At 38.5% G+C, this 23,341-nt stretch overlaps 1 protein-coding gene across 7 annotated transcripts in view; it reads right to left on the reverse strand.

The window, feature by feature from the left end:
• LOC128655963 (cytochrome P450 2K6) overlaps positions 1-23,341 on the reverse strand; it is a 102,705-nt gene that overhangs the window by 57,481 nt on the left and 21,883 nt on the right. For all 7 annotated transcript variants that reach the window (XM_053709580.1, XM_053709575.1, XM_053709576.1 and 4 more), the window contains 2 exons: positions 9,964-10,126; positions 5,032-5,181 (listed from right to left, as the gene is read on the reverse strand). In XM_053709580.1, the coding sequence (XP_053565555.1) occupies positions 5,032-5,181; positions 9,964-10,126 (313 nt within the window). The remainder of the gene's footprint in view (positions 1-5,031; positions 5,182-9,963; positions 10,127-23,341) is intronic.

The raw sequence follows: 23,341 nt of genomic DNA on the forward strand, positions 1-23,341 counted from the left end.
CATTTCTGACATTCAAAAACAAAACAAAAACAAATCAGTGACCAATATAGCCACCTTTCTTTGCAAGGACACTCAAAAGCCTGCCATCCATGGATTCTGTCAGTGTTTTGATCTGTTCACCATCAACATTGCGTGCAGCAGCAACCACAGCCTCCCAGACACTGTTCAGGTGTACTGTTTTCCCTCCTTGTAAATCTCACATTTGATGATGGACCACAGGTTCTCAATGGGGTTCAGATCAGGTGAACAAGGAGGCCATGTCATTAGATTTTCTTCTTTTATACCCTTTCTTGCCAGCCATGCTGTGGAGTACTTGGACGCGTGTGATGGAGCATTGTCCTGCATGAAAATCATGTTTTTCTTGAAGGATGCAGACTTCTTCCTGTACCACTGCTTGAAGAAGGTGTCTTCCAGAAACTGGCAGTAGGACTGGGAGTTGAGCTTGACTCCATCCTCAACCCGAAAAGGCCCCACAAGCTCATATTTGATGATACCAGCCCAAACCAGTACTCTACCTCCACCTTGCTGGCGTCTGAGTCGGACTGGAGCTCTCTGCCCTTTACCAATCCAGCCACGGGCCCATCCATCTGGCCCATCAAGACTCACTCTCATTTCATCAGTCCATAAAACCTTAGAAAAATCAGTCTTGAGATATTTCTTGGCCCAGTCTTGACGTTTCAGCTTGTGTGTCTTGTTCAGTGGTGGTCGTCTTTCAGCCTTTCTTACCTTGGCCATGTCTCTGAGTATTGCACACCTTGTGCTTTTGGGCACTCCAGTGATGTTGCAGCTCTGAAATATGGCCAAACTGGTGGCAAGTGGCATCTTGGCAGCTGCACGCTTTACTTTTCTCAGTTCATGGGCAGTTATTTTGTGCCTTGGTTTTTCCACACGCTTCTTGCGACCCTGTTGACTATTTTGAATGAAACGCTTGATTGTTCGATGATCACGCTTCAGAAGCTTTGCAATTTTAAGAGTGCTGCATCCCTCTGCAAGATATCTCACTATTTTTGACTTTTCTGAGCCTGTCAAGTCCTTCTTTTGACCCATTTTGCCAAAGGAAAGGAAGTTGCCTAATAATTATGCACACCTGATATAGGGTGTTGATGTCATTAGACCACACCCCTTCTCATTACAGAGATGCACATCACCTAATATGCTTAACTGGTAGTAGGCTTTCGAGCCTATACAGCTTGGAGTAAGACAACATGCATAAAGAGGATGATTCGGTCAAAATACTCATTTGCCTAATTATTCTGCACTCCCTGTATGCTCTAACTTGCACCACCAAAGTTGTACTGAAGTTGCTGCACTATTGTGAGCTTTTGTTTTGGAGGTGAGAAGGGCTGAAGGGTTTTCATCTACAGAGGATGTGGACAGCTTTGATCCCTTAAAGTGATACAATGCCTCCAATTCTACTACATATCTATCTACTATATACGGTCTGGGAGAACCGGGGCTGGCAGCGAACACCCACAGGGAAGTGTGCTAACACTGATTTGATACTTTACCTGCTTTACTATAGTCTAGATTGCAAGTGGAACATAAAAAATATAGTGCTAAAATGTCAGAGCTCGAGAGCGCTAACATCTGGAGGTCCCTTATCAAACAGACTTATTTGGGGTGAGATATAAGTCTGGCTTTCACTCAAGCACTAACCCAAAGGTGCATTAAAAAAAAGAAGAAAGACAGAAGAAAAAATAGTCTTCTTTACAAACTCCTAAACTATGTTTAAACTAAGGCAATTAGATGTCTGGCACTCTAAGATTTGCTGGTAAATCTTTTTTAACATTTACTTGTAATAGAAATAGATTTTGATGGCAGATAAGAGTCATAGGCCCATCAAGTCTGCCCAAAATTTCCTACAAGTGTAAACTTATCCAGCACATAGGATATCCTTATGCTTATCCCAGGCATTCTTAAAGTCCCCCAATTCTACGAATCAATCACCCTTTCTGTAAGTTCTTCAGCAAAATTCTCCTGAAAAATATCAGATTATGCTCTATTCTTAGCGCAGGGACAGATATGGATAGCACACCATGCGCTATAAATAGCACTTGTAATTTGTGCCTATATGCTTAACAAACACAAATGCCTAGATTTAGAGTTCTGCGTTAGCCGTCAAAAGCAGCGTTAAGGGGTCCTAACACTGCTTTTGGCCGCCCGCTGGTATTTAGAGTCGGCCAGGTAAAGGTATACCGCTCACTTTCAAGCCGCGACTTTTCCATAACGCATCCCCTTACGCCAATTGCGTATCCTATCTTTTCAATGGGATCTTCCTAACGCCGGTATTTAGAGTCTTGGCTGAAGTGAGCATTACACCTCTACCGACAAGACTCCTAACGCCCATGGAAAGGCTGTAGTTAAGAGCTTTATGGGCTAACGCCGGTATATAAAGATCTTAACTACAGTGCTCTAAAGTACACTAACATGCATAAACTACCTATGTACCCCTAAACCGAGGTCCCCCCACATCGCCGCCACTATAATAAATATTTTTAACCCCTAATCTGCTGACCGCACATCGCCGCCACCTACATTATCCCTATGAACCCCTAATCTGCTGCCCCTAACATCGCCGACACCTATATAATATTTATTAACCCCTAATCTGCCCCCCCCCAACGTCGCCACCACCTAACTTCAAGTATTAACCCCTAATTCTATTGGCTGATCGGAACAGCCAATAGAATGCGAGCTCAATCTGATTGGCTGATTTGATCAGCCAATCGGATTGAACTTGAATCTGATTGGCTGATTGAATCAGCCAATCAGATTTTTCCTACCTTAATTCCGATTGCTGATAGAATCCTATCAGCCAATCGGAATTCGAGGGATACCATCTTGGATGACATCATTTAAAGGAACCTTCATTCGGCGAGAAGGCGTCGGTTGAAGAGGATGGATCCGCGTCGGCTGGGAAGAAGATGGCTCCGCTCCGCATGGATGAAGATAGAAGATGCCGCTTGGATGAAGATGTCTGCCAGTCCGGATGTCCTCTTCTGCCCGGATAGGATGAAGACTTCTGCCGGTCTGGATGTCCTCTTCTGCCCCATCGGATGAAGACTTTGGCCCGGCTGGGTGAAGACGACTCAAGGTAGGGAGATCTTCAGGGGGGTAGTGTTAGGTTTATTTAAGGGGGGTTTGGGTGGGTTAGAGTAGGGGTATGTGGGTGGTGGGCTTTAATGTTGGGGGGTTGTATTTTTTTTTACAGGCAAAAGAGCTGATTACTTTGGGGCATGCCCCGCAAAAAGCCCTTTTAAGGGCTGTTAAAAGAGCTGATTACTTTGTAATGTAGAATAGGGTAGGGACTTTTATTTATTTATTTTTAATTTTATTAGGGGGCTTAGATTAGGTGTAATTAGTTTAAAAATTCTTGTAATTTTTTTTTATTTTCTGTAATTTATTGTTTTTTTTTTGTAATTTAGTTTAGTTTATTTAGTTGTATTTAATTGTAGGTATTGGTAGCTAATTTATTTAATTAATTTAATTATAGTGTAGTGTTTGGTTTAATTGTAACTTAGGTTAGGATTTATTTTACAGGTAATTTTGTAATTATTTTAACTAGGTAGCTATTAAATAGTTATGAACTATTTAATAGTTATTGTACCTAGTTAAAATAAATACAAAGTTGCCTGTAAAATAAATATAAATCCTAAAATAGCTACAATATAATTATTGTAGCTATATTAGGGTTTATTTTACAGGTAAGTATTTAGTTTTAAATAGGAATACTTTAGTTAATAAGAGTTAATTTATTTCGTTATATTAAAATTATATTTAACTTAGGGGGGGTGTTAGGGTTAGGGTTAGACTTAGCTTTAGGGGTTAATACATTTATTATAGTAGCGGCGAGGTCCGATTGGCAGATTAGGGGTTAATACTTGAAGTTAGGTGGCGGCGACGTGGGGGGGGCAGATTAGGGGTTAATAAATATTATGTAGGTGTCTGCGATGTTGGGGGCAGCAGATTAGGGGTTCATAGGGATAATGTAGGTGGCGGCGGTGTCCCGAGCGGCAGATTAGGGGTTAATTGTGTAATGCAGGTGTCAGCGATAGCGGGGGCAGCAGATTAGGGGTTAATAAGTGTAAGGTTAGGGGTGTTTAGACTCGGGGTTCATGTTAGGGTGTTAGGTGCAGACTTAGAAAGTGTTTCCCCATAGAAAACAATGGGGCTGCGTTGGGAGCTTAACGCTGCTTTTTTGCAGGTGTTAGGTTTTTTTTCAGCCCAAACTGCCCCATTGTTTACTATGGGGGAATCGTGCACGAGCACGTTTTGCCAGCTTACCGCTACCGTAAGCAACGCTGGTATTGAGGGTTGACGTGGCGGTAAATTCGGCTCAACGCTCCCTTTTTGGAGCCTAACGCAGCCCTTCAGACAACTCTAAATACCAGCGTTGTTTGGAAGCAGCGGTAGGAAAAAAAGCTGTGTTAGCTGCGAGGGTCTTTACAGACAAAACTCTAAATCTAGCCGAAATGTTGTTAAACACATAGTTCTGCTCAACTGCACAGTAGTTTAACACCCAGGATACAAAAGTGCAGAGGACATGGGGGTTTTGATAACAAGAACATGCTTTTAAACCTAGGATAATACAGTTAATAAATTGTGGTGCATGTTACTTTACATCCACTAAAACCAATCAGTGCTGACTCCTAGGTAACTCCAGTCCACGGGTGTGAGCACAATGTTATCTATATAGCACACATGAACTAACCCGCTCTAGTTTTGAAAAACTGTCAACATGCATTTATATAAGAGCAGCCTTCAAGGGCTAAGAAATTAGCATATGAGCCTACCCAAGATTAGCTTTTAACTAAGAATATCAAGATAACAAAGCAAAATTAATAATAAAAGTACATTTACAGTTCAAAATTACAAATCCTGAGATTTTGTTATTATAAGAGCAGACTCACATAGTACACCTTGAACAACAGAATTTAAAGTGCAGAGGCTATTTTGAAATCATGCTTGTATTAAAACCAATTTATTTAGAATGTGTATATTAAATATACTAAAGTACAAGAAGACACTGACCTTTGTAAGATTCAAACTTTTCAATTAAGGAGTTACATTCTTCATTAATTTGATCTTCTAGCGATTTCTTTCCCATTCCAAAATCTCGTAAAGTTGAAAGAGTAAATCTTCTCATGACTTTCCAATTCTCCCCGTTAGCGAAAACAACACCTGAAATAATATAAAGACGTCACTGTAACTACAAAACTACCATTGCAAATGGGAGATACATGGTAGGGAACCAATATAATTTTTAATAAAAAGATAGTGGGGTTAGTGAGATGTTGGGGCCATTAATCCACCAATATGGAGGTGAATACATATAAATTAAAGACTCATGGTGGTATACACACATATATATACTGTATATATATATATATATATATATATATATATATATATATATATATCCACATACATACATATATACTGTATATAAATATAAATATATATATATATATATATATATATATATATATATATATACACACATTCATACATATACACATATAGATATTAAAAGTGGTTAATGCCCACGGTTAGCAAAGATTAGAAAGATGAAGAAGTGTCTTAAAGAACTGTCCATGAATCCCCCATGTCTTCTAAAGTATTTTAAAATATATTTTTTAACGAAAAAAATGAATATTTTGGGCCCGATTACAAGTGGTGCGCTAAGAGTTATCAACAAGCGAAAAAGGGTTTATCACGGGGTGTTTGTGTGTGTCGGGTTTAGCACTTGTATTACAAGTTGAATGTAAACACGAACGCGTGAGCACAATTGCGATTTAAGTTAGAATGATTACCATGACCTCAAAGCTCTGGTTAACTGTTTCTCTAAACAAGAAGTTGCACAAAATACATCAAAAATACATTACAAAGTACAGTTACTTTCATAATAACACACTATCTAATAACATTATTTAAAACAAATATTGCTTTAAAAAGTTATAAGGGCTCAAAGACATGAGGTCTCCACAGGGCTTTAACTTAAAAATACATACATATGCATGTCTAAATATGCATATGTATGTATTCAAATGTGTATATATGTGTGTACAGATGTATTTATGCATGTATGTGTGTATATGTATTTACAGACATAAATACACATATAAACAAATAAATACACATGTACACCCATATATATACAGTATCTCACAAAAGTGAGTAAACCCCTCACATTTTTGTAAATATTTTATTATATCTTTTCATGTGACAACACTGAAGAAATGACACTTTGCTACAATGTAAAGTAAAGAGTGTACAGCCTGTATAACAATGTAAATTTGCTGTCCCCTCAAAATAACTCAACACAGCCATTTATGTCTAAACTGTTGGAAACAAAGGTGAGTACACCCTAGGTGGAAATGTCCAAATTGGGTCCAAAGTGTCAATATTTTGCGTGGCCACCATTATTTTTCAGCACTACCTTAACCCTCTTGGGCATGGAGTTCACCAGAGCTTCACAGGTTGCTACTGGAGTCCTCTTCCACTCCTCCATGATGACATCACAGAGCTGATGGCTGTTAGAGAACCTTGCTCTCGCCCACCTTCCGTTTGAGGATGCCCTACAGATGCTCAATAGGGTTTAGGTCTGGAGACATGCTTGGCCAGTCTATCACCTTTACCGTCAGCTTCTTTAGCAAGTTAGTGGTCATCTTGGACGTGTGTTTGGGGTTGTTATCATGTTGGAATACTGCCCTGCGGCCCAGTCTCCAAAGGGAAGGGATCATGCTCAGCTTCAGTATGTCACAGTACATGTTGGCATTCATGGTTCCCTCAATGACTTGTAGCTCCCCAGTGCTGGCAGCACTCATGCAGGCCCAGACCATGACACTCCCACCACCATGCTTGACTATAGGCAAGACACACTTGTCTTTGTACTCCTCACCTGGTTGCCGCCCCACACGCTTGACACCATCTGAACCAAATAAGTTTATCTTGGTCTCATCGGACCACAGTACATGGTTCCAGTAATCCATGTCCTTAGTCTGCTTGTCTTCAGCAAACTGTTTGCGGGCTTTCTTGTGCATCATCTTTAGAAGAGGCTTCCTTCTGGGACGACAGCCATGCAGACCAATTTGATGCAATGTGCGACATATTGTCTGAGCACTGACAGGCTGACCCCCCGCCCCTTCAACTTCTGCAGAAATGCTGACAGCACTCATATGTCTATTTCCCAAAGACAACCTCTGGATATGATGCTGAGCATGTGCACTCAACTTCTTTGGTCGACCATGGTGAGGCCTGTTCTGAGTGAAACCTGTCCTGTGAAACCGCTGTATGGTCTTGCACACCATGCTGCAGCTCAGTTTCAGCGTCTTGGCAATCTTCTTACAGCCTAGGCCATCTTTATGTAGAGCAACAATTCTTTTTTCAGATACTCAGAGAGTTCTGTGCCATGAGGTGCCATGTTGAACTTCCAGTGACCAGTATGAGAGAGCGTGAGAGCGATAACACCAAATTTAACACACCTGCTCCCCATTCACACCTGAGACCTTGTAACACTAACGAGTCACATGACACCAGGGATTGAAAATGACTAATTGGGCCCAATATGGACATTTCCACCTAGGGGTGTACTCACTTTTGTTGCCAACGGTTTAGACATTAATGGCTGTGTGTTTGATTTAAGTTGAGCGGACAGCAAATTTACACTTTTATACAGGCTGTACACTCACTACTTTACATTGTAGCAAAGTGTCATTTCTTTAGTGCTGTCGATTGAAAAGATATAATAAAATATTTACAAAAATGTGAGGGGTGTACTCACATTTGTGAGATACTGTGTGTGTGTGTATATATATATATATATATATATATATATATATATATATATATATATATATATATATATATATATATATATATATATATATATATAGTGCATTGGAGCCCTTTGCAGTTAAAGGGACATGAAACCCAAAAGCTTTATTTCATGATTCTGATAGAGAATACAATTTTAAACAACTTTCCAATTTACTTCTATTATTTAATTTGCTTTCTTCTCTTGTTATCCTTTGCTGGAATGTTTATCTAAGAAAGCTCATGAGCAGCAAAGAATCTAGGTTCTAGTTGCCGATTGGTGGATGCATATATATATACAGATTGTCATTGACTCACGCATGTGTTCAGTCAGCAACCAGAAATGCATTGCTGCTCATTGAACAAAGCATATCAAGAGAACGAAAAAAAATTGTTAATAGGAGTAAATTAGAAAGTTGCTTAGAATTTCCTGCTCTATCTGAATCATTAAATCATTTTTGGGGGTTTCATACCCCTTTAAGTTGATGAAAACATGAAAAGCATATTTGTGCAATATTCATATTTAATAAAGTGTTATACTGTGTATTTACTGTAAATATTTCACATTCTAATGTTCGTAGAATATGTTCTATGTATTTTTAAATAGATATTCATAACCTATATATAATCATCTATATATAAAGGTGTATATATATATATATACCATCAGATATATGTAGAAATATATATTTATGAATAAATAGAACATATTCTGCTATGTAAAGAACATTGGAATGTAAAATATTCATATTTTCATGTCAGGTTAGCTCACTTGAGAATATGCGATCGGGTTTTATGAGTGAATAGGGTGTTAGTTTTCTTTCTCGCTTTTTTTGCTCCATTGACATCTATAGGAGAATATGTTAACGAGATTGCGATATTCGAAGTTTGGCTTTTTGTGCATACTTCTAGCTGAGTTAGTGTGCAAGCAGGAGTGTTAAATACTGCTCCACTTGTAATTTAGCCCTATAGTGCATAAGTGTGATTATTTATATACCTGTATATGGGTCCCAGATTCTACTACCCCTAGGTTATCCCCTCTTTGTCACACTAACATCTCTTCTGAGTGTTCATTAGAAGACTTTTTTATTCATATTATTAAACCTTCTTTGTGTGTTCTAAAAGCCTTTATTTAAAACAATAACTATTAGTTTTCCAATTACAGTGCTATCTTTCTGATGCACTATGTATACAGGATATTAAAGGGACATGAAACACAATTTTTTTTCCTTTCATGATTCAGATAGAACATACAATTTTAAACAACTTTAAAATTTACTTCTGTTATCTAATTTGCTTCATTCTCTTGGTATCCATTGCTGAAAAACATATCTAGATAGGCTCAGTAGCTGCTGATTGGTAGCTGCACATAGATGCCTCATGTGATTGGCTCAGTCATGTGCATTGCTATTTCTTCCACAAAGGATATCTAAAGTATGAAGCTAATTAGATAATAGAAGTAAATTGGAATGTTGTTTAAAATTGTATTCTCTATCTGAATTGTGAAAGAAAAAAATTGGGTTTCAAATCATGTCCCTTTAAGAATGATATAAAACCACATTTAGGTTGCATGTATAAGCTATTCTATGATATATAAATATTGCCTAAATGACATAAGATATTGCTGTTTACACTTGTGGGCCGTGTTTCTCGAGAGTCTTCAGACTCGCCAGAAACAGCAGTAATGAAGCAGTGGACTAAAGGCCGCCGCTCCATAACCCTGTCCGTCTGCTCCGAGCACCACAATTCATCCCGATCGAGTACGATCGGGTTGATTTACACCTCCCTGCTGGCGGCTGATTGGCCGTGAGTCTGCAGGGGGCGGCGTTGCACCAGTGAGCTGCTGGTGCAATGCCGAATATGGAGAGCGTATTGCTCTCTGCATTCAGCGAGGTCTTGCAGACCTAATCCTCACTGTTGGATCAGGCCCGCAAAACCTTTGATAAATAGGATCTGAGTCTCATCCCCTCCCATTTTACTGATGCAAATTTACAAATATTCCATATTATTCTGAAATTTAAACCTTTCCTGATCCCAATCAGTTTGGATAAAGAGATTTCTACCTGTATCAGAACTGAAGATGCTAATGTGAAACTAATGACACAACTACATTGTCATTAATTTAAGCAAAGTGAGAAAACTTATTACCATGTCCTTTAGATACATCATCGAAAATTGGTAATTTTCCTCTCCAGGAAAACTCCTCAGCATGGTCCACTAGAGCTTCCTTTATTGCATCATATCCACAGAGCACGACAAGTGGCTGGGTCCCCATTTGGATACTAAACACAGGGCCATACTGTTTAGATAGCTGAAAAATACAATAGTGTGGCCGTTTTATTTACTTACAAAAAAAATTATTTTGTGATTCAGACAGAGCACACCATTTAAAAAAAGTTTCCACTTTACTTCTATTATCAAATATTCTTAGTTCCCATGATATTCTGTGTTGAAGAGATACCTAGGTAGGCATCTGTAGCGCTACATGGCAGGAAATAGTGCTGCCACCTAGTGCTCTTGCAAATGGAACATATTCATGCAAACCTGCTGCCATCTAGTGCTCTTGCAAATGGAACATATTCATGCAAACCTGCTGCCATCTAGTACTCTTGCAAATGGAACATATTCATGCAAACCTGCTGCCATCTAGTGCTCTTGCAAATGGAACATATTCATGCAAACCTGCTGCCATCTAGTGCTCTTGCAAATGGAACATATTCATGCAAACCTGCTGCCATCTAGTGCTCTTGCAAATGGAACATATTCATGCAAACCTGCTGCCATCTAGTACTCTTGCAAATGGAACATATTCATGCAAACCTGCTGCCATCTAGTGCTCTTGCAAATGGAACATATTCATGCAAAACTGCTGCCATCTAGTGCTCTTGCAAATGGAACATATTCATGCAAACCTGCTGCCATCTAGTGCTCTTGCAAATGGAACATATTCATGCAAACCTGCTGCCATCTAGTGCTCTTGCAAATGGAACATATTCATGCAAACCTGCTGCCATCTAGTGCTCTTGCAAATGGAACATATTCATGCAAAACTGCTGTCATATAGACATAGGTAGGCTCCTGAGCTTACATCCCTGCTTTTTATCAAAAGATACCAAGAGAATGAAGATAAATTGATGCAGCAATTCACGTTTTCCAAGATGGTGGTGCCCAGTGTAAAGATGCAGCGCTTTGCCAACTGGCTGCTGTAATGGGTTAAAATAGGAAAATGGCTTTGAGAAGATTTGGAGGTATAGTGGAAAAACAAGAGCATGCTGGGCAGTAACCGTCCTACACTTTAATGTCCTTTTAAGAGAAGCATGTTATTTTTTCAGATATAAATACAGCATTTATCAGTCAGTCCTTTAGATGAAACCTTTAACCCCCTTCGCCCAAAAAGACGTATATATACGTTGTGCAGTTAACCCCCTTCGCCCAAAAAAACGTATATATACGTTGTGCAGTACTGTGGCTATCGTACCGCACAACGTATATACATTGTAGCTTCAGGAAGCTCCAGCAGTCTCGGCTGATAAGTTACAGCTGAGAGCTGGATTTCCTGAGCTCCAGGCATCTACCCGCATATTGAACCAGAGCATGATCGGCGCTCCGGTTCAATATAAGGGCAGATGGGGGGGCGGAGCTAGCCATCATGGAGGAAAGACGCACTTTCATAGAGCTCCTGGATATATTTATTATTACTGGACATTTTTTTACAAAATTCTACTGCTAAGGCAATATAAACTATATCCCAGAAACAGGTATGCTCAGTGCACTTATCACAACTTCAAATGCTAGTTTTTCAGTTTGGAAATTTAATATAAGCTCAATGAACTGTAACTGCGTAGCCATCCTAGCTGGCTCTTACGGACCTTTAGCGCTATACATCTAGATATTCTAAGAAGATAAAATATGGAGCATATGTTTTCTACCGAGCCACAAGCATTGGAAGATCTGATATGCAGACGTTGGGCTCTATTTGAAATACATATCCTAACGGCAATTCAGAATGCATTCAGAGAGGGACAACAGGGTGGTGATTCGGCAGCGCCGGAAAGCATTCCAACTGCGCAACAGATAAGGATGGAGAACACGACTTCAATTATTGGACCCGCTTCCCTACCTAATCCCGGATCTACGATAAAGCCTCACATGGATAAGAAGGGTCTCCTGTCCCTGAGACTATCTGCACGCAATCCCCGAAATGGTGGAGTTGAACTTATGATGCCTCTTATGGCAGTCACCAAGGGTCTCGGAATGGACTCAGTGTGCATAGTTGGCTGTACCGACATCAGTCCGGAGGAACCCAGAAAACTCCCAGTTGTAAGGTTTGTGCTCACATCGACAGGAGAGACTCCATTAGACCCTAGTTACCTAAACTACTGGTGGATTATAGTTCAGACGCACAGGCTGAGAAGAGATACTCAGACGGAAGCCATTGAGAGACATGATTCTGTAGGGCCTCCACAAATTTCATCAGCGACCTTAAAGGAACAGTATAAGCGTGGCATTGGATAATGGCTCGCTTAAATATATCACTCCTTTGTAGTCTGCTTCCCTGATTTCGCTCAGGTCCTACCATTTATAATGGCTTATTTGCCTGATTGGCCTGCCCGCATAATTTTACAATTAGTAATTACCACTTTAATGTTTATATGTATATTTGATGTTCCTATAGTTTGTTACCTGTTCTCTGACATTAAAGATACACACCAGGGGCCACAACTTATCATTGTGGGGTTATGTTACGCTAACTGGTTCAAGTTCTCCTTCACATAGTTCACTTATGGCATTTGCCTCTTTAAGATAATCTTCATTATAACATTTTGTCACAGGTCAGCAGGTAATACACTTTGTCTATTGGTTCTTTCCCATTGATAGGTACATGATCATTAGATCTTGAGCTTATGGATATATTGGTTCAGACATACACTGAGGGCTCGAATAACATCTGAATTATCAATATAGGTCTTCCCTGTCAGATAATAAGTATAATAAGGCATTAGCCAATTCACAATATTTGAGGAAGTGGTTCTCTAAGTTATTTAAGTAAGCTATGTTGGGATTTTGGAGATCTCTATGTTTGATGTTCACATTAACTGGTAACTTGGGTTTCACATAGACCAACACACTTGTGACTCTAGTTTCTCCTTATTTTATGTGAAGGATACCGCACTGCCAGCGGCCGGGGTGGTGTGGCTTTCCATGCAGGGTGAAAGATAAGTACATAGACATTGTTCTAGCAATGATTATTGAGAGAAACCTGACCGCTCATCCTAATAACTCCTGAATCTTACATAGCCTTTTTTTTAGTGTGCTAGCTTGATTCCACTCATATAAGAATTGTTTAATTGATATGCTGAAGGTAGTTTAGATACATGGGGGGCCTAAGCAACCACAATTTACTCTAAGCCCTATAGGTATTCCTGTGAATCAGCCATTGCTCTTTCCGATAACTGAGACAATACTCGTGCGAGAGTAATAGATATTAGGAGAGCTATCTCAACATAGACATCAGTAACACTGTTACCCTACATTGGTTGTATTAGATTTCTAGATTCTGTTATGTGCGCATATGTATAGCTCCATTGTAGCAACCAAACCTCCATAGCATTTATACTTATTTATTCCCCTCCCTCCCCTTACTCCATTGGGCTCACGTCGTGAGCATAGGACAATAAGCCCTATAGTAACCCTATTCTCTATTGCATATAATTGGACTGTATATATTGTTGTCTATATACAATCACTAGTACCATATTATCATACTTTATATAGTAAAAAAATGCAGATTCATACTTTGAGATCCAAAAGTGATCTCCTACGGATCATTGTGGCCTTCTATACTGTTACATTTTATTGTATGATCATGTGAGGCCCAAGTGTGGCCTTAAAAGGTTTATTTTTAGAGGGCTTATAATTTGGTGGGTATTAATTGTGCATATTACAGTTTGATGTTATATTGTATTTCTGTTCAAGGATAACTTGATTTATGAAAATCATTTTACATTCTGTAACCTTACTTCTACAACTTATTCTGACATGTGTGTTTGTATACCTTGAATGAATCTCAATAAAAAAAAAATAAAAAAATAAAAAATATAAGGGCAGATGCTAGATCGTTACAGACGGTGACAGTGTGTGTGTGTCACCATTTGTAACGATCATCTGCTGATGCTGGCGGGAGGTGTGGGAGGGAATCCGGGAAGGGAGGTAAAGGAAGTGGGATGGCCCTAAACTAAAAAAATAATAATAATAAAGGGAGAGGGAGTGAAGGGGCGCTACGCTACAGAAAAAAGATGAGGGGGTCTGGGCCCTAACTAATGATCGCAGGAGGTGGGAGGACCACTACACTACAGAAAAAAGAAAAAAATAATGAAAATATATATATATATAATTACATTTTATAGGTACTAGCAGACAGCTGCCAAAACCTAAGATGGCGGCACTAGTTAGAGGGGTGAGGGTTAGAGAGCTGTTTGGAAAAGATCAGGGAAGTTGGAGGGTAGAGGGGGATCCTACACTACAGAAAATATTAAAAAAAAATGCGGGGGGTGAGGAAAGTATGAGAGCTGTTTGGAAAGGGATCAGGTAGTGATCAGAGGTGGGAGGTGGGAGGTGTCAGGTGGGAGGGTAATCTCTACACTAAAGTTAAAATTAACCTTACAAACCACCTGATTAACCCATTCACTGCCGGGAATAATAGAAGTGTGGTGTACAGCTGCCTTCTAATTACCAAAAAGCAATGGCAAAGCCATATTTCTCTGCTATTTCTGGACAAAGGGGATCCCAGAGAAGCTTTTACAATAATTTGTGCTAGTATTGCACAAGCAGTATGTAAATAATTTCAGTGAGAAACGCAAAGTTTGTGAAAAAGTACCAATTTTTGTTATATGATCACATTTGGCAGTGAAATGGTGGCATGAAATATACCAAAATGGGCCTAGATCAATACCTTGGGTTGTCTACTTAAAAAATATATATAGCTTTGACAGGTAAATAAAAAAACAAAAACAAGGCTGTATTTTTGTTTAAATGGAGTGATAGCAAAAATGCTAAAAATTATACAGTATTTTGGGCAAGTTCTTCTCTGAAAGTCTCGGTAGTGAAAGGGTTAAAAGGGACATTAAACACCTCAAGATATTAATATAAATTGTTTGATTACATGTAGTAAAATAACTTTGCAATATACTTTCATTATTTATTTTGTTCTATTTTCCTGTAATTTAATTCTGAATATTGTGAGCCCTCCCATTCATGTTAAACATGGAGGTGCAGACACAGCTGTATTCCAAACAGTCATTGGTTGCACACTCTGGTAAGCCATTTATAACCATTCTTATTGGCCTCAGCAGTAAAGTTAACCTAAGTTACTATATGGCAGTGCCCACTGCTTATGGACATCACAGCCATTTGTTCAATAATTAAACAACTAATACCATTTTGAAAAATAAATGTACAAATTATTCTCAGGCTAATCTTTGCTTTGAATACAACATTCAAGCAATGATTCAATCATGTATTTTTTGTTTAACGTCCCTTTAAAATGCAACATCATTCCGGATAAATACTCTTGGGCCAATTTATGAAAGCTCGCGCGGAAACAGGGACATCAAGCTCCATTCAGAGCTTGATAATTCGGCCCCTGTGTCTGTAAACTTACAAGATTAGTTTCCATTGTTGTAAACACATCTCCATTGACTTTAATCGAGACACTTGTTACCTACAGTTTACAACAGTAATGGAAACTGGGCAACTGCATTTTACAACTCACTACTTGACAGGGACATGATCCTTAAGGATGGGCAAATGTTTTGCAACATTTGAAAAATGAAATTAATTTTAACACATAAGTTTGTTCATTTTGAATGTTTGTACAACATTCTAACATTAATCTAATGTAATAGTATTTCTAATGCTATCTTTAAATGTAATATACGAATATATTTGTAAAAGTAATGATATTGCTCTCTTTAAATGTAATATTTGTTTTATGCAAAATTCGAAATAGAAAAATTCAAATCGATATATTTGTATCTATTGTGTATCATTTTACTAAATTCCATTTCACATGAACGATGAAAGTAACGAGTTTAAAAAAAACAACAAAAAAACAAGTTGCATTTGTGAGTTTTTTGTTTGTTTTTATTTAAACAATATAGGGCTAGATTACAAGTGGAGCGCTAAATTATTGCGCTCCCGCAAGAGGGCAAATTTGCCCGTTTGCGGGAGCGCAATAATTAACCAGTCATTATTAGTAGCTGGTTATTGCTAGAGCGACCTCACGGTAGCAATTAGCACTCCAAAATTTAACCAGAGATTAGATCTCTGGTTAATTTTCTAAAAGTGCCACAAATGCCCTCAAAAAAGAGGGCATTGTAGTCTTTTATTTTAAAAAAATGTAGCTTTTTTTAATAAAAAAAAAAACAGCAATAGGCAGTTTTGGGGCTTTAAAGTTGGTTGGAGTTGGGTGTTAGAACAAAAATGGCACGGAAAAGTGCCTTTACATTGCGGTCTATGGGAAGTGTGTTCCCATAGACCGCAATGTAAATATATATATGTTTATGATTAAATACATACACATTTATGTGTTAATATCTGTATATACACATATTGACACATAAATATATCTGTATATACACATATTGACACATAAATATATCTGTATATACACATATTGACACATAAATATATCTGTATATACACATATTGACACATAAATATATCTGTATATACACATATTGACACATAAATATATCTGTATATACACATATTGACACATAAATATATCTGTATATACACATATTGACACATAAATATATCTGTATATACACATATTGACACATAAATATATCTGTATATACACATATTGACACATAAATATATCTGTATATACACATATTGACACATAAATATATCTGTATATACACATATTGACACATAAATATATCTGTATATACACATATTGACACATAAATATATCTGTATATACACATATTGACACATAAATATATCTGTATATACACATATTGACACATAAATATATCTGTATATACACATATTGACACATAAATATATCTGTATATACACATATTGACACATAAATATATCTGTATATATTCATATATATATATATTTCAAAATGCTCCCCATCGCTGTGCTGGGAGCTGGAAGGGGCGAGAGTTTTTCTAAACCCTTGATCTCAGCTCCTATAGCAGCTACAAAGCTCCAAGACCCCTCATTTGAAAGAAAAAAAGCCTGCTCATTTAAAGTAAATCAAAGACACAGTGATCTGGTTTGCAATAGTACCGTATATGCACCATGAAAAAAAAGTTTGTCTAGAGACTTATAATAAAACTTATTTCCCAGTAGACAAGTCTCTCTCTTAAAAATATATTAATTTTGATTGTATAGTCAGGTGATCACTGTATTAACCGTGAACACCTCGCAAAAGCGCTTTTGTTTCTATACTACACAGTGGGACCTCTCTAATCTATATTATAACCCCCAAAAGCCCCTATTTCCAATGTGGCTACTCTTGATAACAATTTAGTAAGGTGATCACAGTAACAGCAGTGGTCACTGGGCTATTTTCAATATTATTTACTAAAATATATCCAAAAATTATACATTTCTTTGCAGTGTTGGTCGCAGCTTTCTCACATGCCATGAATTATAAATATAATAATAATATATTGTGAATCTGCTGAAAAAACAATATACAATTTGTGTGGGCCACTCACTGAAATTTGACTACAATAGGGGTTTAAATGTTAAAGCTCAAAATTGTCTCAGCACTGGGGTGAACAAATTGCTTAAAAGCGAAAAGGGTTTAAACAGCTAAAAGGACTTGATAAACACCCAAGCAACACTTTCCACTAACCAAGTAGCCTAAAAAGTTTTCAAATGTAACGTTATCAGCTGCCATATTGGATGATGTGAGGAAAAAAAAGCCACCACATACAACGCTGCCAGCTCAATCAATTCAAGATCTGAAGGTAATAATAAGCATTTATATAATAATGACAAATAGCCAAATCAACAACCCAACAAACATGCGTGCCCACTAAACTGATAACTCTGCCCAAATCCTTTAAAAGACATAAACATCCCTGGTTTTGGAATACAATAGGTTAATTGAACACATGTTTGTTATTAGAATCACTACACTCTATTAAAAGGGATCAATGCACATACATGCACCTGTAATGTAATCACTATGTGCCATGTTAGATGATAACTTTGAGATTATTTTTTATTTTTATTTTTTATTTTGATTTATAAATGGGAGTGGATAATCTTTTTTCACTCTATTATCGTTTTAGCACTTATTGTCTTAGTATTATTTCTACTATCAGTATTACTATTACTCTATTAGGCATTCTATTGATTTGTGTTAATCTGTGTTAGATTGTGCACATTACTTTTATTTATTTATTTATTTATTTATTTATTTATATATAGTAACAAAAGCATTTAAGGTGAGGTACGGCTATTTCAAATTACTTAGCCTAGACGCCGCCGTCCTCACAGCATAGAGCAGGCTGCACATCCGGGGATCCGACACTCAGCGTGAAGAAAACCAACTCGGGCAGTCAGCTGTAGATAAATGTATCAATACTGTTTCTATGTGGACTTTTAACGCATATCTAATACATTTTCAATAACTGTTTTACAAAGGTGCTTTGTGCATAGTGTTTTAAATCAGCCTATACTATTTGCTACGCCTTGCTACTTAAGAACATTGATACTTATGCCTTGTGGGAGTCCTTTCTTCTTTGACACATATATATATATATATATATATATACACACTATACGTATACTTTGTTGTATACAGATTATTTGTTAATTTTGGAATTTTTGTATATATATATATATATATATATATATATATATGTATAGCTATCTTTTATAGTTGGAGCTCTAACTAACAAACCGTAGTGGTTTGTATCTATCTAGTATTTTTTTAGCTCACTCTAGTAGTAAGGGATGGTCTGAAAAGAGCAGCCTTACTGAAAGTACTGAAAATATAGAATCAGATTACTCTGCTGTGGTTTTTTGGGGGTATTTTAACCCCAATACGAGGAAATTGAATTTTTCAACCTTAATAGATAAAGCAGACAAATAGATACCAAAACCCTTTTAAGGAAACTAGAGAAACTCACTAAACAACATATAAACAGTTGGTATGATCTGATTTCTCTAGAGAATTTCTCAAAAAATGGGGCAATACCAAACGTTTTACAACTGTATAAAAAAATGCATCTTTGAATTAAAAGAGGAACTCCATACTGAATGGGAGGAAGTCTTAGAGGTCTGTTCAAACAAGTTCATTAACATTCTGACTAGATATCGAGAGAAGAAATTAGAAAAATTATCAGTGAAAATTAAAAGTATAGAAGAGGTTTTAAATAATTATAAAAGTGATATTAGATTTAAAGAATTAGATGAACGAAATAGGAGTTTCCTATATAAATATGAAATTGAAGTTCGAACTAACAAGAAAAATAAATTATCAAATGTTCTGTCACAAATGATGGGAAATGAGGGAAATGGAGCTCTCCAGGGAGAGGAGGCTCCTCAAACACCTATATCAAATGAGGATGTAGAGAACCCCCAAATGAGAGACCCGAGGCTGTACCATATTTAAAGGGACAGTCAACACCAGAATTTTTGTTGTTTTAAAAGATAGATAATCCCTTAATTACCCATTCCTTAGTTTTGCATAACCAACACAGTTATAATACACATTTTACCTCTGTGATTACCTTGTATCTATGCCTCTGCAAACTGCCCCCTTATTTCAGTTCTTTTGACAGACTTGCATTTTAGCCAATCAGTGCTCACTCCTTGGTAAATTCACGTGCATGAGCTTAATGTTATCTATATGAAACACATGAACTAATGCCCTCTAGTGGTGAAAAACTGTCAAATACAGAGGCGGCCTTCAAGGTCTAAGAAATTAGCATATGAACCTCCTAGGTTTAACTTTCAACTAAGAATACCAAGAGAACAAAGAAACACAGAGTAGACGTGCAGGGGCTTAGCTCCTGCTAAAAAGACAGAAATACTAGTTTAATAACAACTAAAAGTGGCAATCAAGTGACAATCTGATACCACCTAACACCTGGAGGCACCCAGTATTGCTAGCGAAGTGAGTTCCGGAGGCTGGTATTCCTAAGAACCAGAGACACTAAATCCAGTCCCAGGCTGGGGCCTACAACTCCCAGGAATTGGAGTGTAAGGCTCCGCTATACAGAGGCTAGCAACAATTCTCCGGTCGACTCCTGCAACTAGAGAACCGATACCGCCAAGCCAGAGGAGGAGGAGTGGATTGGCGAGGAAGGCACCCAAATACACAACTACCCGTCAGAGGGGCGCAGGCCTACCTCGGGCCGAGTCGTGCGCAACACGGGGAGAAACGTGACACCCTGGAAGTTCTCTTGTCTAACAGGACAGCAGACACTAGTTTGGAGTGGACGTCCACAGACTAAGAGGTGACTACAAGGCAGCAGATATAATTCTAGAGGGCCGCAATACTTCATGGAGGGCGACACCATCTTGATTCCGCAAGTAAGTGCGCAATAAACAATTCACACGCACAAAGAGCTAGTGAGCAGCCCTACATAGTAGGAACTAGCCAGCACCTAATCTAACTGCTTGAACAGAGACTTGGGGTGTCACAAAAAAAAGACAGGCAACAGCTGACGCCAGGGAACCTGCATAAACATAAACCCAGGAGACAGCAAGGGGGACATTCTGTTGAATATAGCCCATGCCAGCTCTAATGATACCCTCTGACCTACATAACAGACTTCAAAGCCACTGATCAGGGTCTGCAATCAAGACTCCATACATTATTAGGGCTGATTAAGAGATTGCTAAACATAGGCATACAATCTAAATGAACATTCACCTTTAAGGCCTAAGATAAAGGGGAAAAAAGGTCAAGAGAAGTAGTGCATCTGGGCAAACTCTATAAAGGTCTTCGAAAAAACCTAGCTTAACTCCCAGGGGCTACAGAAGCCTCCCCCAACAACACCCCCAATACTACAAGTGATCATGTAGACATATAACCGAGGAAGGAGGGTAGACCCAACCGGCTCACCAAGTTCAGCAATGTAAACTCATATACTCTATATATGTTCAGCTGATATGAGAGACTCTCTCCCTGCCCCATAATTTAATTCTGTGTGCCTTCATGGCTACTTAATCTCTAAAGTACCCCACATACCATATTTATATCCAGGTGCTGAGCTTGGAGTAAAACCTGCTTAAGTAAATAACTGGAGCAGACATAGAGGTGGCGGTGCCCCGGGACCCGAGAAATGGCTTCTAGGAGATCAGTAAAGGGTGATAAGTCATTAAAAACCACAAACATGCCTACCTTCTTCAAGCCTTCTCAATCTAGCAAGATAATTAAAGACACAGAGATAGAAGAAGGATCGGATGGGGAATCCCTACAACTCCCAGATGACAACATCCCTCTAACAAGAGCAGATCTGCGTACATTAGTCTCTAAAAAAGACATTACTGACAATTTTGAGAAGCTCTGGGAAAAGATTGACTCGATACATACATCGGTCACAAGTAGCTTATCCGAGATTAAATCAGATCTAGTGGACATGGGAGGCAGGATTGAGACCCTAGAAGATCAACAGGACTCCATTGTGGGAAATATGGATGAAATCTCACAGACGGTTTCCTCGCAGCAACAACAAATAGTGGAATTTCAAGACAAACTGGAAGATATTGAAAACAGGAGCAGGAGGAACAACATCAGGTTAAAGGGAGTCCCTGAAGAAGTGACCAATAAAGATCTACCAGCATACCTATCCCAACTTTTCAGCCAGATCACTGGAATACCAGCTATGTCTTCTATGTGGAAAGGGCTCACAGAGCCTTAAAGGCGAAGCCGAAGAATGGGCTCCCTCCCAGAGACGTAGTAATCAGGTTGACCTTTTTTCCAGATAAAGAAAAAATCCTACAGGCTTCTAGGAAAAACCCCATCTTCAAATTCCAGGGGAATGTGATCCAGTTTTACCAAGACTGAAGCTTGAGGACTTAACAACATAGAGGTGCCCTATGACCCCTCACATCACTACTCCGGAAACAGCAGATACAGTACAAGTGGGGATTCCCCTTTGCCCTCATTTTATCCAAAGACTCTAAAATTATAATCATTAAAGAGCCAGAGGACATACCCAAAATATGTAAAGTCTTGGGCCTGGAAATGCCACCGCTACCTCCCCCGGAGTCTCTCCCTGGGACCAGAAGTATGTCTAACCAGCCTTTTCACCGGGCAACGTGGCAGAAAACTAGCAACAAATGACAAAAAACAAAGGAGTCCAGAGGAAATGGTACCTAAAGACTTAGAAAAAAGAGAAAAAGCAGATAGAAAGAGCCCTTTTGGCACAAAGGGCGAGGACTAGTGGTCCTCTCTGAGTTGTTGAGACACCTGAGAACGAAGAGAGAGAAACAGACTGTGCTGTAATTTTGTTTACAGCCCTATACAGTACCTCTGAATTTACTAATTACATTATACCAATAGCCATATTAAAGCTCTTCCCAATAGGGGATTGAGTCAACTTGTGGTTTAACTTACCTTGTGAGTTGGGAGGGGGGGTACCACTCCCCCATAATGTTGACTATTGAATATTTGTCTATTGACACTATGTTGTTTTCAAGTTGGTTGTCCTGAAGATAGGGACCTGTTATTTGTTTTCATATTTATAATATGTTGTTTTCTTCCCAGTTCTCTTTCCCGTTTCAGTGACAACACCGCAATGCCTAATGTTCAAGATGACACTCTACTGGGACACCATACAAAGGGTAGGAATTTGATTCAGAAGGTAACAAAGCACATTTTATCAACGCATAATACAGTACTATCAATGATTCCTGAGATACATCTAATTTCCCACAGGGTCAGGGGGTTAAACACTGACGTCAAGCGTAAGATAGCTATGTCCCAATACACTTCCCTAAAAGCCAATCAATTTTTTCTACAAGAAACTCATCTCCTTAAAGCTAACATCCCAAAACGTTGGGCGAGACACTTCACTACTCACTTTCATGCCACTGCACACACTAAGAAAAGGGGAGTTTCCATCTTAATCCACTCTTCCATCGATTTTACTCATGATTACACCATAACAGACCCAGAAGGGAGATACCTTGTGATTAAAGGCCGAATTCTAGACACAGAGGTGACACTATGCAATGTTTATGTACCCAATGAGAACCAGCACACGTTCTTTCAGCAGATTTCCCAGCTACTGACGCAGTGGTCTCAATCCAAGATTATCTTGGCGGGGGATTTTAATATCACCATGATCCCAATAAAATCAAAGACTGATAACTCATTAACTAACAAACAACTCCGACATAATCGCCTGATTAACTCTATCCAGGAGTCTCTGACGCCCCATTCTTTGATTGAAACATGGGACACACTATATGGAGCGACTACAGACACCACATTTTACTCAGCAGCACATAATTCATACGTGAGATTAGATTATAT

Source organism: Bombina bombina, chromosome 4 (assembly GCF_027579735.1).
Source record: "Bombina bombina isolate aBomBom1 chromosome 4, aBomBom1.pri, whole genome shotgun sequence".
Taxonomy (NCBI): Eukaryota; Metazoa; Chordata; class Amphibia; order Anura; family Bombinatoridae; genus Bombina; species Bombina bombina.